At 36.4% G+C, this 12466-nt stretch overlaps 1 protein-coding gene across 6 annotated transcripts in view; it reads right to left on the reverse strand.

The window, feature by feature from the left end:
- The window catches only part of dlgap2b (discs, large (Drosophila) homolog-associated protein 2b), a 95366-nt gene that overhangs the window by 38575 nt on the left and 44325 nt on the right, over window positions 1-12466 (reverse strand). For all 6 annotated transcript variants that reach the window (XM_028040202.1, XM_028040201.1, XM_028040204.1 and 3 more), the window contains one exon: window positions 5729-6882. In XM_028040202.1, the coding sequence (XP_027896003.1) occupies window positions 5729-6882 (1154 nt within the window). The remainder of the gene's footprint in view (window positions 1-5728; window positions 6883-12466) is intronic.

The following is a 12466-nucleotide window of genomic DNA, read 5'->3' on the forward strand; positions in this document are numbered from 1 at the left end:
AAGAAAAGACTCTTGACTTTTTCATTCTGTGTTACAATAATTCTAGTTTGCTTTGTGATCTGGAAGGGACAAAAATAAGCCGAATGGATTTCTTGTTCCAACTAGAATTGTTGGTAGAAGAAATCCCTGTATTTTCGGCAAATCTGAGTGATTCAAACAAAGCTATATACAAACGAAGACGGTTTCAAACAAAATTCATGGGCTGAGATATTTCATAATTCTGAAACTCAAAGTAATTTAAGACAATGAAACTTGCACTCTCAAGCAAAATGAAGTTCAAAAATCTTTTCTGTATTACGTTCAGTATCACCATGGAAGTCATTTATTGTATAGTAAATGACAAAGACTGATATACTTTTCCAGATTTAGCAGTATGACATAATGCCTGTATTTCTTTCCTCACCAAGTAAAGCAATGACAAAAGGGGAAAGTAAATATATTAAAATTACTTTATTTTATCCAGGAAATGTCAATTAGTTTTAATTAATTACCTTAGAGGGCTTTATGTAATCACAGCACTGGAGAACATTCTGACAGCTACAACATTCAAATGAATGTGCCCATATCTGTACAACATCTGGAAAAAACTGTTTTAAAACATTTTAAAAAACCAAGTTTTATATTCTTATTTTGTCCTATCTTTTTAACAGCAGAAACTCTTTCTGTTTCCAGTGCTATCTTCCTCTGCTGCTATTGTAGGACGATAAATCATGTTGTATCTTTGCATCTCTTTGGTACAACCTTTCAGTTTGAAAGCTCTGTGTGTGTTACTTTTAAAAACTTATGCATCAAAACTCTCACATTATGACTTTTATGTTGCAATATTTTGTAATTTTAGGGGGCGAGATAAACCAGGGTATGACTCTTGGAAAATATATGTGATATACAATGCAAAGCAAAGCAGAGACTTGCATTACTGAGCTCCAGAACGAATGAGCAAGTGATATTACACACATAGGAAGGCACTTACCTGCTGGTTCTTAGATATACTATGAACTCAGGAATTTGTGATACAACATTCTACTACTCTGTAGTAAGATATTTCCACTGCTATGTTTCTTCAGAGTCTTGTTGAAAAGTGTTTCTTTTAGCATTTGCATGTTTTTTTTAAACTGGATAATACTACATCCAATAAAAGTTTCCTGTTTTTGATGCCTGCTGGAAGAATAAGCCCTGTCAAAACACTGCACATATACACTGTAAAAAAAATACAGCCCTCAAACAGACAGATGGGACATATGCACACACATGTTTGGATACATAATGTGAGATGGAAACTAGAGAAATTTAATCAGCAAAGTACCTAATGTCTGATTTAAAAATAAAAAAAAAAGCTATAGGGCCAGACATGAAGCATCTGTAATTACTTTCTTGTCGCTACTGGGCCAGGTATCGGTGTAAAAGAGATGCTAGTGAAATTAATTTTATTGATTCAGTCCCTATTGGATTAAGAAGAAAATTGGATTCAGAAGAAATTCTAGATGCAGAAAATTACATATTCTCCTATATGTAACTATCTGAATGCTGAACTAGCATTCAGATAGTTAGAGTCTGTTCTAAGTATCAGAATGCTCTCTGAACCTGACAAAGTGCAGTGCTGCCTCATTACTTGCAAAGTTATATTTAAAGGTTCTTTTGAAGTGGCAACAGTTACTGTCATGATTAGTCACCAAAAAAAAACCCACCTCTGTCTGCTAGTGCAACATATGCTCAGGAATATTTTCTCTGTGCTCATGGATCTTTCCTGTTCTCTCTTTCATTGCTGTAGCAACCTTGATTATTAAAAAATTGAATTCATTTCAGGTTTTAGAACAAAAGGAAGATGACTGTTAAATTTTAAACTTTTAAAGAGTTTTATCCCTGATCTGTTGTATTCCTTGGTATTCAAACTGCAGATTTTTACTCACTAATAGATTTTATTTAGTGGTATCAGGGACAGAAGCTGGAAATACTTTTGAGATTCTACTCTGTAAAAAAACTAAAATCATATGCAGTTTTTCTTATATATAATACAATGTGTTGAAATAAATTCTAATATGCTAATATAATACATTGAGATTTGTAGCTATACAATTTTAAAAAATGTCAAGGTTCAATGGCTCTGAACACATTTGTAGGCAAGGTATGAATAGCAGAAGCTTGTGTTTGGTTACAAGTTATTACAAGTTATAACTAATTCTTACACGTACTAAGTTAACGAGTCCTCTTTTTTTCTTCACTTCCAGCACCCATAAAAAATATCTTAATGCTCATCTTTGCTGGGCCTGTGTAAGATCTCCCTTTAATTATGATTTGAGGACAAATTAGTTTCATATTTTGTCTGCTCAATTCAATAGAAAACAGTAAAATCAATCATTAAAAGTAAACTAAAACGGAGGCGTAATTTCTTTGACCTGTTTATCGATCTAAGGAAAGAAATGGCTGCAACATTTTGATTGTTTGAGGTGTTTTCACAGGGGTCTCTCAGATTTAATTCAGGTTGCATTAAAATGGGGACTTTTTTAATAGTTCTGAAATTAACATAAAATACGAAGTGTCAGGAGGGAATTCAGTTGTGTCATATCAGAGAAAAGCTTTTTTTGGTCCTGTAAAGAACAGCTCACAGTGTAGACTCTCCTCTGCTCTTCTAGTCACTCACTTCATCCACTTACATGACTTGGCTGTGTCTCTGCCACAACTGCTGAACTACTGTCAGAGAAACCACATGAGCTGATTGCTCCTCTTGGCTCTGGCATCGAGGAGTCTGTCTCCATCCCTCTCATTCTACTCTGCTCATGTCCAAAACCAGCTCCTGTCCAAATTTGACCTCTCCCTCTCCTGTTTATTGAATTTAATGACAGAACAGAAATATAAAGAACTAAATATCATTGGATGTTTCAAAATGTGAAAAAAACTTAAATCATTATGCATGACATCTTTTTGTTAGATTTATCCTTCCCCACACGAGTGGAAGAACATCCATCCATAATGTGCTAAATAAATTAATAAGCCTTAATGACAGCAGCAGAAAAAGAATAATTTTCATCTTAATGCGCAGCCATTGATCATATTTAACAAGCCAGCAATCAGTTATTGAGGATGTGCACCAGCTCATTAGCACAACTGTTAGAGCTCATATGATGCTATACCTGAAAAGATGTGCTGAGCCTCTGAGGCAACTAGACAGACAAGCTGCTTTACAGCTTCATTAGTTAATATAACACCAAAGAGAGTTTGTGTTAAAATAATATTTGGGGAAAAAATCCAATTCACTGAAAACGTTTTTACACCAGGGTGAGTTAGTCAGCAGTTACTTTCTAGAAAGACTGTATTTGAAAACCTCTTTGTCAGATCAATGATAAACCTAGTTTGGAAGTGCCTACACTTGTTTCTGTAAATTTACTCAGATCTCGTTTCAGTAAACTAAGACGGATAACAAGCAAGCACAATTTTCTGTTAGGACCTGGCCAAATAATTATTTTATGTACAGCATTGTCTTGCAGAAGCATTCATTATAACCAAAAACATACATTTTATTGAGATTTTATATAAAACATAAAGCTTTGCATAATTGTGAAGTAGAAGGAAACAAAGATCAATGGTATTTTTCTTTACAAATGAGATCCTCAAAAATGTATAAAGCATTTGCTTGGGACCTTGTGTTGAATTTTATTCAGAGGTATCATTGTAAAGCAGGCCAAAATACAAACAGATGCAATTTTCTGACTTCTACTTGTAAAACAAATTATAACTATAATTCTTTTACTTTTACAGTTCAGTGCTGCTTTGTACTTAAAATATGCAATATGCATAAATCTGTGGCTATCGGGTGACAAAATGTAAAAGTTCAAAGGATATTAATACATTTGTGAATCAGTGTCAGTGGACCAGTTACAAGGCCCCTAAGCAGTAAACCAGCAGATGTAAGATTCTTTTTTTCCGCCTACCAATTCAAACAGTTTGTATATTTCAACATGACAGCCTGCAAAAAGAACCTGTGTTCTTTACTCAGTTTTAAGTTACTCTCCACAAGTCATCTTTTTTTAGAGTTGTTTTTTCCCCAGATGACAGTTAAAATTTCCTATCCCTGTAACATTGAGTTTACTTTTTTAAATTTCCTCTTATGTGCCTTACTCACACTCTTACTAGCTTAGGTGATTGTTTGCTACAAACTGAGGTGTATGCTCCCTCGAAGGGTGGTCAAAAAGATTACAAAGGATGCTTGATGTTTTTCACAGCGAGGACGTGTATCAAACACAGCCATTATACACACTAAAGTGTTTGACAAGCATTTGTCTTTTCTTATAGAACTACAGGCCGAGAGAGAGCATCGTGTTTCTACTGTCACTCATGTATTTTTAGATTGAAAAGTGCATTAACTCCTACAAATAAAATCAACAAGCAAAATGCAAAATCCTGAATTAATCAAGAGCAAATGTAGTTGTAGTTGTGTTTGCTGACACTTTGCAGATTTATATGCTAGTTCGTGAACTATCTCTATCAATATAAAAGCAGTTTAAAGGATATGTTACCAAACTGGTGGGCTAAAAGCTTCTGGAAGAAAATAATACATACTACCAACCTTCAATCATTCGGAGAAAAAAAAAAATGCTAAAAAAACAACTCAGAAAATAAAAACTATTAAATCTGATTATCTAACTTATCCTTTGCTACCACCACTGTACAAAGCTTCACTTTCATTTCCCCACTAAATAGGCTTTTCTTTGTGAACATTCTTAGAACAGATTGTTCCCATGTGCCACCTGCAGCCTCTTCATTTGCCCAACACGGAGACCTGCCAAAACATGCTTCTCTATTAAAGGACTCCATATAGCACAGAAAAAAATAGCATTTTTTGCTTCTATGTCTGACTGTGAATCTCAAGGCATCACTGGGAAAACAATATCTATGTAATCTAGTCATGGATAGACAAGGTGCTGTTCTATCACTATTCAGATGAACTATCATTTGTAAGCACTAAACAGTAATCTTTACATGATACAATGTTTTTAGTCATAATTTTACACAATTAGGCTGCAGTATAAGTGGTTGATTTGGGTGTGAAGGGACTGAATGGCAATATAAATAATTCCCTCTTAAGGATTTCTTTTTTTTAAAACATTTTCTGTCCAGTTATAGCCTAAGCATTTATAGAGTATCATTGTTTGCTTGGTACTTCAGACTAGCCTATAAATCCTCTAACTTAAAATGACTTACAGTTGAGCATTTTGCTTCCTTCCTAATTTGGTTCACAAAGTACTTTTTTACAAGAACAGTTAGTTTGATTCATTTCCATTTCTTTAGATGATATACAAAATAGTATTTCTGCAGGACTACTCTTGCATATATACCGTAGTCCAGGGCAATAAACTTTGAGTTTTAATTGAAACAGTCTTAGCACCTGGTAAACCAATAGTGTACATTAATTATTATGTTTAATGAAGAATTAAATTGGAATTTGTTATCAAAATTCCAGTTTGATGGACTAATGATGGACTAAGACTAGCAACAAAACATAACCAATGTATCCTTTCTAAATATACACGCCAACATAAAGTTGCATCCATAACAGCTCCAATATACATATCATCACCTTCCTAAAATAATTATGTGATTTTGGGTTTTTTTGCCAAAGCTAATTTTGGCAACAACAAAAAAAATCACCACCCCATTATTTTGTAAATAGCCATTATTTTTAGGAAGATAATAATATTATAAAAGCAATTTTATTAAGTAAAAGCACCCTTACCTGAAGGTAATGACATGCTCGTGAAGACGTTTTGAGGTCGGTGTGCATCATGGGTTTGTCCAAATTAAGCGATGACTTCCTATAGGCCTCCTTGGCTTGGCTGACTGTTAGTGTTGACCAGGAGCTCCTCTTCATGAATTTGCCCTCGGGTGCCATGGCCATGCTTTCACAGGCTGAGCACTTGACATCATTGTTACTCTTGGAGCCCTTGAGCGACATTTCACCAAAGTGATGGCTGTGCATGGATTCTGGGTAGCAGTGGCTGACATGTTCCCCGTGGTGTCTCGACATTATACTTGGTGTGCGGTAGGTGCTGTCACTGTCCAAGTTGTCATCAGAGCTCCACCAACCTCCAGAGCGGTGCTTACGTTCTTTACTTTTGCTCCTCTTGCTGCCATGTTTGGTGGAGTGGTGGCCATGATGGTAATAAGACCCTGCTCCTCCACCTCCTAAATCACCTTTTGTGCCATTCATCTTGGATGACCCCTCCAAAGAGTGGGACTTGGTGAATAGTTTTTGAACAGAATGAACGAGGTGTCTGATGCGGCCGGGACTCTCGCTGCGTTGCTCAGTGGTTGTGGACGTGCGTTGGTACTGTAGCGTGTGGAAGCCATCGCGGTGAAGTGGCAGTTGTTTCTCAAACTGGTCTAGCAGGTTAGCTGGAAGGCGATTGCTTTTAGTGCCGGCGTGGTGGGAGGAGGCAGCAGCAGCGGCTGCCGCAGCAGCGACAGCCGGCGAGGTGGCGGAGGCCGTAATGGCAGCACAGTCTTCCCGGGTGGCTGAGTCGTAATACTGAGAGCTGTAGTGCATTCTGGGGAAGGTGCTGCTGGAGATGTGGTCTGATGCGGCAGGTGGGGGCATCATGACAGGGGACATCATCATGCAGTCAGAGTGGATGGAGCTTCGGGGCGAGTACCGGTGGTGGAAGTCCACGGGGCAGCTCTCTGTGGGGCTGAGCAGGTATGACGGGTGGCGGGAGTCAGAGCCATGGTGGCCATGGAAATCGTGAATGTGGGGATCGTAGTCCAAACCATGAGGTAAAGGGATATGATGCTGGGAACGACTGCCCGATAAGCCCTTCATGTTCCTGGCAGGGGGGAGACGTCTGCCTTCATTTACCTTCCGAGGTGGGGACCAAGATGTAAACGTCTGGTCTGATGCAAAGAAGAAGAAAGAAGGAAAGGAAAACATTAAATCACTGAGTTAGAGGAATCAGGGAATTATAAGTCCAGTCTAAATGTCTTCATTTGATCTCGTTTTTGGCTATTGACTTCAAGTGACAAATTATTAGCATAAATAATAGTTAGGCATAAGGCCTAAACTGGCAAAGAATTATATTAAAGTCACAGTTGAGTTCAATGAAAACATTTCTCTCAATACAATAATGTCCAATAACTCTGACTCTGAAAAGTTTTATTTGAAACAGTCACACGGACGGTTTTCTGTAGGTGATTTATTGAGTGCTGTAATGAAAGGAAATTGGAAAGTCAGCGATTTGAATAAATTCCAAGCAACAAAGAGACACAAGAACAATGCAAGTAAAAAATAGATCAGAGATTATTAAATCGTTTTCTGTGACTCAGACACAAAGAGCCTCTTCCTTTGTTGTCTATTTGCAAGGATACTACTCTGTCACTATACTACACTGTAGACACACTGAGGTAAGATACTTGCTTACCTCATGTCTCATACAGAATGCTTAAACTGTGTATTTTTCATTTTTTTCAGTAAAATGTCTTTTGAAGCAACAAAAAATCTAATTTCTCAAGAGACAAAACAAAAAGAACACCACAACAGTTAAACATGATGGTGGAAATGTGATGATTGGGCCTGATTTGCTGAATTTTTCTCTCTACCAAAAAATGTTGAACAATACTTAGCCACCAGTATTGTCACCTTGACATTGAGTTCAAGGTGACTAATGTTTTGAAACAGGACAATGATCTGAAGTTGAACAGTAAGAAAATCTCTGAATAGACCAGAAAAAGTCACTCAGTCATGTTAATATGGGAACACATATACCTGTGATTCCACATAAAACTGTTTTTTTTTCAGTGTAATTGCATGCAAATTGTAGATAAGTAATTGGAAAAGAAGCTGTATTAAACCCAAATGTAACACATTCATTAGTGAGAAAAAGTGAATAACCAAAAGGAAATCATAAGCAATCAACACTTAGACCAGAGCAATCGAACTTACTGAGTTAAAAAAGAAATAAAATGAAAAAGAAAGAACATTAGACACTCCTTGGCACTAAATCAACTGTATGGGGGATTATTATCTGTTGTTCATTTTTAAAATGTGTTTGTTTTTTTTTTTACCAAACGTTTTGCTCATTTTTCAGGATCGGTATTTTTATTTTATTTTTCACACCTTTCCCTTCATGAGCACCTTGTTCAGATTTTCTAATCACATCACCTGAAACATGTTAGTTTGTGTCTTTTCTCAGTTCAAACATCTCCTGCTTTGTTTTGCTCTCTGTCACAGACTTCTGTCTTTTGGGAGCCACTCATTAGAGTTGGGTGGTATCTTAAGCTTCTCTTCCTTTTTATTCCTGTAATAACAGTGACTTTGTTTGCTGTTGTTAAATAAGTTGCTAAAGTCTATCATTCACAATCTGTCTGCTTGCTGGTAAACTTGCATTTGGTTTTTGCATTCAACCAATTATTGCAACAAGCAGACTGAATCCTATTGTGCCTCAAGAATAAAAGACTGTGAACATCTGAAGAGAAGCATGAGCTAACCATGAAATTGAGCTAGAAAATTAGATTTTGAAATGTATATCTTCTTAAACTTACATTTAAAAATTATTTGGTAAACCTTATGATGCCTAAGTTACAAACACAATATTTAAGAAGCTAAGGACAACCAAAACAAGAAAGGAAATTACATGGAAACTGTTTTATTGAGTGTTGGTTTTCAAATAACAAGTCTCAGATTCATGCCATTTAATCTTCTGTTTGAGTAGGTTTCCAATACAGTCTTGTAATTGCCGCAGTTTTCACAGCAAACTAAGCCAAATTCTCTGGATTCAGTGCTAAGCGTTAATTTTCTGTTGTTTCCTATCAATGAAAGTATGGGCGTATGCGTGTTTGAGTATATCTGTGTGTATATAGATACACCAGGAAGATACCACTAGTTGTGAATTTAAAGATCGGAAACCTTATTATCAATTTTAAAAAGTACAAGTACATATTTACCTTAGCTAGGGTTGGTATCTCAAATATGTACAGTATGTATACGAGGTTAAGCTACTGCAATAAAAAGATGACTTGCGATATTTTTACGCATCTTTATCAATAATGCCAATAACTGTGGAGGGCGCTGCAGCGTGACGCTGAAAGATTAAACAACATGATTCAAGTAGATGCTTAACATATACAGCTACTGTGTAAACCATCGCCATAGTTCAGTCACCTCAAGGGGTTTTCAATAAATCAGACATTTAGGAAATGAAAGCCCTTGTAAGCAAAGGTAGGGTATAATAAAATTATTATGCAAATGAAAAAAGACAGAATAAACTGACCTCTCACTTGATTATTTCAAGCAACATTGAGTTGATATTTGAATTCGGACTTCAGCACCCAACTAACATTTTCAGGCCAAGTTGAATCTGCCCAGGTGTTTTTGTCACCTTAATTTCCCAATTTTTCCCTCCTCTTTCCTTATTGCTCATCCTAATCTTCACTTGTGGGATTTGGGGTCCTATTGCAGACTAACCGCAATCAAATGCTTCCAAATGAAGTAGATTTAATTTGTTTTTCTTGCATCATTAGCATAAAAAGCAGAATGTTCTGCCATTTGGCATGATGAGAAATATTTTAACTATCTAAACAAGATTGTGAAAGTTTAAAGATGAAAAGGAGGTTTAAATAGTTCAACAAATGCTTCAGCCATCTCTGTCTGATCTGTTTATTATAAAGATTTATTTATAATGTTGTTTCTAACTTTCAATGCAAACGTCTAGATCTTTACCTTTTCATTTCTGAACCATTAAGATATGAGTCATCTCTAATCGAAGAGTATGTCCAACGCACTCCTGTGAACAATAGAACTTGTGCCTACAGCTTCCTGTACAGAAACATAGTCTGATTCATAAAATGGAAAGATGTGATCAAAGCTCTTAAGTACACACTGGAGCACCTGAAGTGTGTGCCATTCCCCCCGTAATTAATTAAGTTCGCTGCAGCAGGAAACCCCAGCCTGAAACAGGGCACTTCATCTTACATAACATTTGGGATCTCTAAATCTTGCACAGTATTTCAAAGGAGCCAAAAATAAAAAGCCCAGTTGCCATAGCAACCACCGCTAAAACCCAGGAATTGTAGCTGGATTTTCAAGCCTGTGTGGGGTTTGGTAGATCTCAGTATCAGAAGTGTACAGGAGACACAAATAGCATGCAGTGTGGTGCAGATTCTTTATTCTTGAAGTCATGGCTCGATTTGCAGAATGGACTACATTTGAATAGGTTTAGGAAAGCAACTGTTGAATTATCAGGCTTTTGCGCAAACTTTAATTATTAGCAGCAGCTACAAGCCGTAAACTAAATGTAAAACTGACATTTTTTGTATCATGCCTTTTTAGAGGCTAAATATATTTCACTCAAAGAAAATGCGTGTAAAAATGTGCAATATATGTAACCAGAATATTTTTTAAATAACCTAAACCAAGCCGGACTCCAGATCAGCAAAGGGTGGATAGAGTAACTACGGCTCCTGCCATTTTAAGAAAAGCAGTAATTTTTAGCAATTAAGTCATAACCTATGATTATAGCCACGTGACCTTAGTTAATATTTAGGTAGAGTGACTCCAACCCTTGTGGCAACATGTAACTGTTAAAAATGTTTAAAATAACTTTACTCAGTGACTTTTATGTTTACTCACTCCTAGCACAGAGTTCTCAACATATCTGCTTAAATCCCACAGAGTTGTGATAGTTTGTGTTTATGAAAAAAAATGCTGTTAAACCATTCTAAATGACTTTGACAATAACTCTTGTTTATTAACTCAGTCATGAATAATTATTTGATTAAATATAGCACTGCATTTGGATGCATGCTTTACTGTTCATCACCTGTTTATTAGTCAGAACCAAGAAAAGCCAGTAATAGTCCATCTCTGCATGCTATCAAGAATTTCACATCTGATTTAATGAGTCAAAAGCCACACATTTGTTTCCACCCTCATAATTTCTGATTACAGAAATTATCTTTAGGTGCATTGATTTCTTCATAATTAGTTGCTTAGAGACTAACCTTTCAACCTAGATTAGATTTTTAATATCAGTTAAATCAAACTGAGCAAAATCTATTCACCCTATTCCTTTGGGGGGGGAGAATTATGAAGGGGAGAAAAACTATTAAGAAGGCAATAAATACTTTTAATTAATCAGTCAATCATTCAAAAGTGGTAGACATAAAACTATTGTTAATATCATGCAATCTGTTTTAATCACTGGTGCTGCTTGAGTGCACACGATACATCATCCTGCTGCCAAAGATACCTTAATTATGTATTATCTGCATATTAATGATTTCGAATTTGGTACATTTGCAACTGCAGTAACTATAGGAGAATAATGTCAGTTTATTATAAGTACACATAAATTATGATCCCAAAATGAAATTAAAGGCATATAAATACAATATGTTCACTGACTGAAAATACAATAATTTATTTTAGCACGTCTCAAAACCAGTAAAGCAGACTGCTTGCCACATATATATGTGACATGTTAAGTATTCAGACCATATAACAACTTGCTTTTAGTGTAACACACTGAATTGGTCCCCTTAGTGCACAGTGCCATCCGAAGTGCGGTATGCATCAACATGCACTAGCACACAGTTACCAACTCATCAGTCTCAGTGAGGGAGGTCATGTCAAGTTAAAGAAACCCAGCAGACTTTTTTTTTCCAGAAAAAAATGAGCTGTGTCACATGACTGACTCTGGACCGCCTTCGGGCAGCAGCAAGGAAGAGGAAGCTTAGCTCAACTCTGTCTTGGTCCATACCTCCCACTCTCCCAGCATTGCAGTGATACAGTTTTGTTGCACATTTAGCCTCCAGCTCATCTGCCTGAGAGATAGTTTCAACACTTTATTTGAACAGATGTCATGTCTCTAAAAATTACACCCAACCAACGCCATTGTAAGCTACCCACTTTACGCCAACACAGAAATGTTATATTATGCGCTCAAAAGAATTGTCAGTATATTAAGACATTTATAACTACACTTTATATATGCATATACAGCACCTATTGTATAGTGAAATAATTTTGTATGTGTCTATATGACATGAGGTACCAATGAGTTAAGGACCTCTTTATCAGATGCATGCTATCTTGAGTGTTAATCTGGCTACTCAGGGTGATTTAAGCAGTTTATACTCCACTCTCCACAACTGATTTACATAAACAATGGTGCTTCAAAAAGCCAATGTTTATTTTCTTAATTCTTGAGGAGAACAATACCTTCCAAACATTCTCATGAATACGCTAGGCTGCGTAACATCTTGTACTAAATGTCCACAAGACATTAATGAGCACTTTCTGGTTTCCGCAGCTTACGCAACAGCTATTGTGCTCGATGCGATGAGTAACAGGACATTTCCTTAATGTGCTCCCGTCAGCACCTGATCCTGTGTGTAATTTTTCTCCATCTGAAAAAAGATGAGACACTGAGAAGAGAGAAATTAGAATCGGTTTGTGGAAGAAAAAAAACTGAGGGGAAACCCT

The sequence above is a fragment of the Xiphophorus couchianus genome, chromosome 15 (genome assembly GCF_001444195.1).
Source record: "Xiphophorus couchianus chromosome 15, X_couchianus-1.0, whole genome shotgun sequence".
In the NCBI taxonomy this organism is placed as follows: domain Eukaryota; kingdom Metazoa; phylum Chordata; class Actinopteri; order Cyprinodontiformes; family Poeciliidae; genus Xiphophorus; species Xiphophorus couchianus.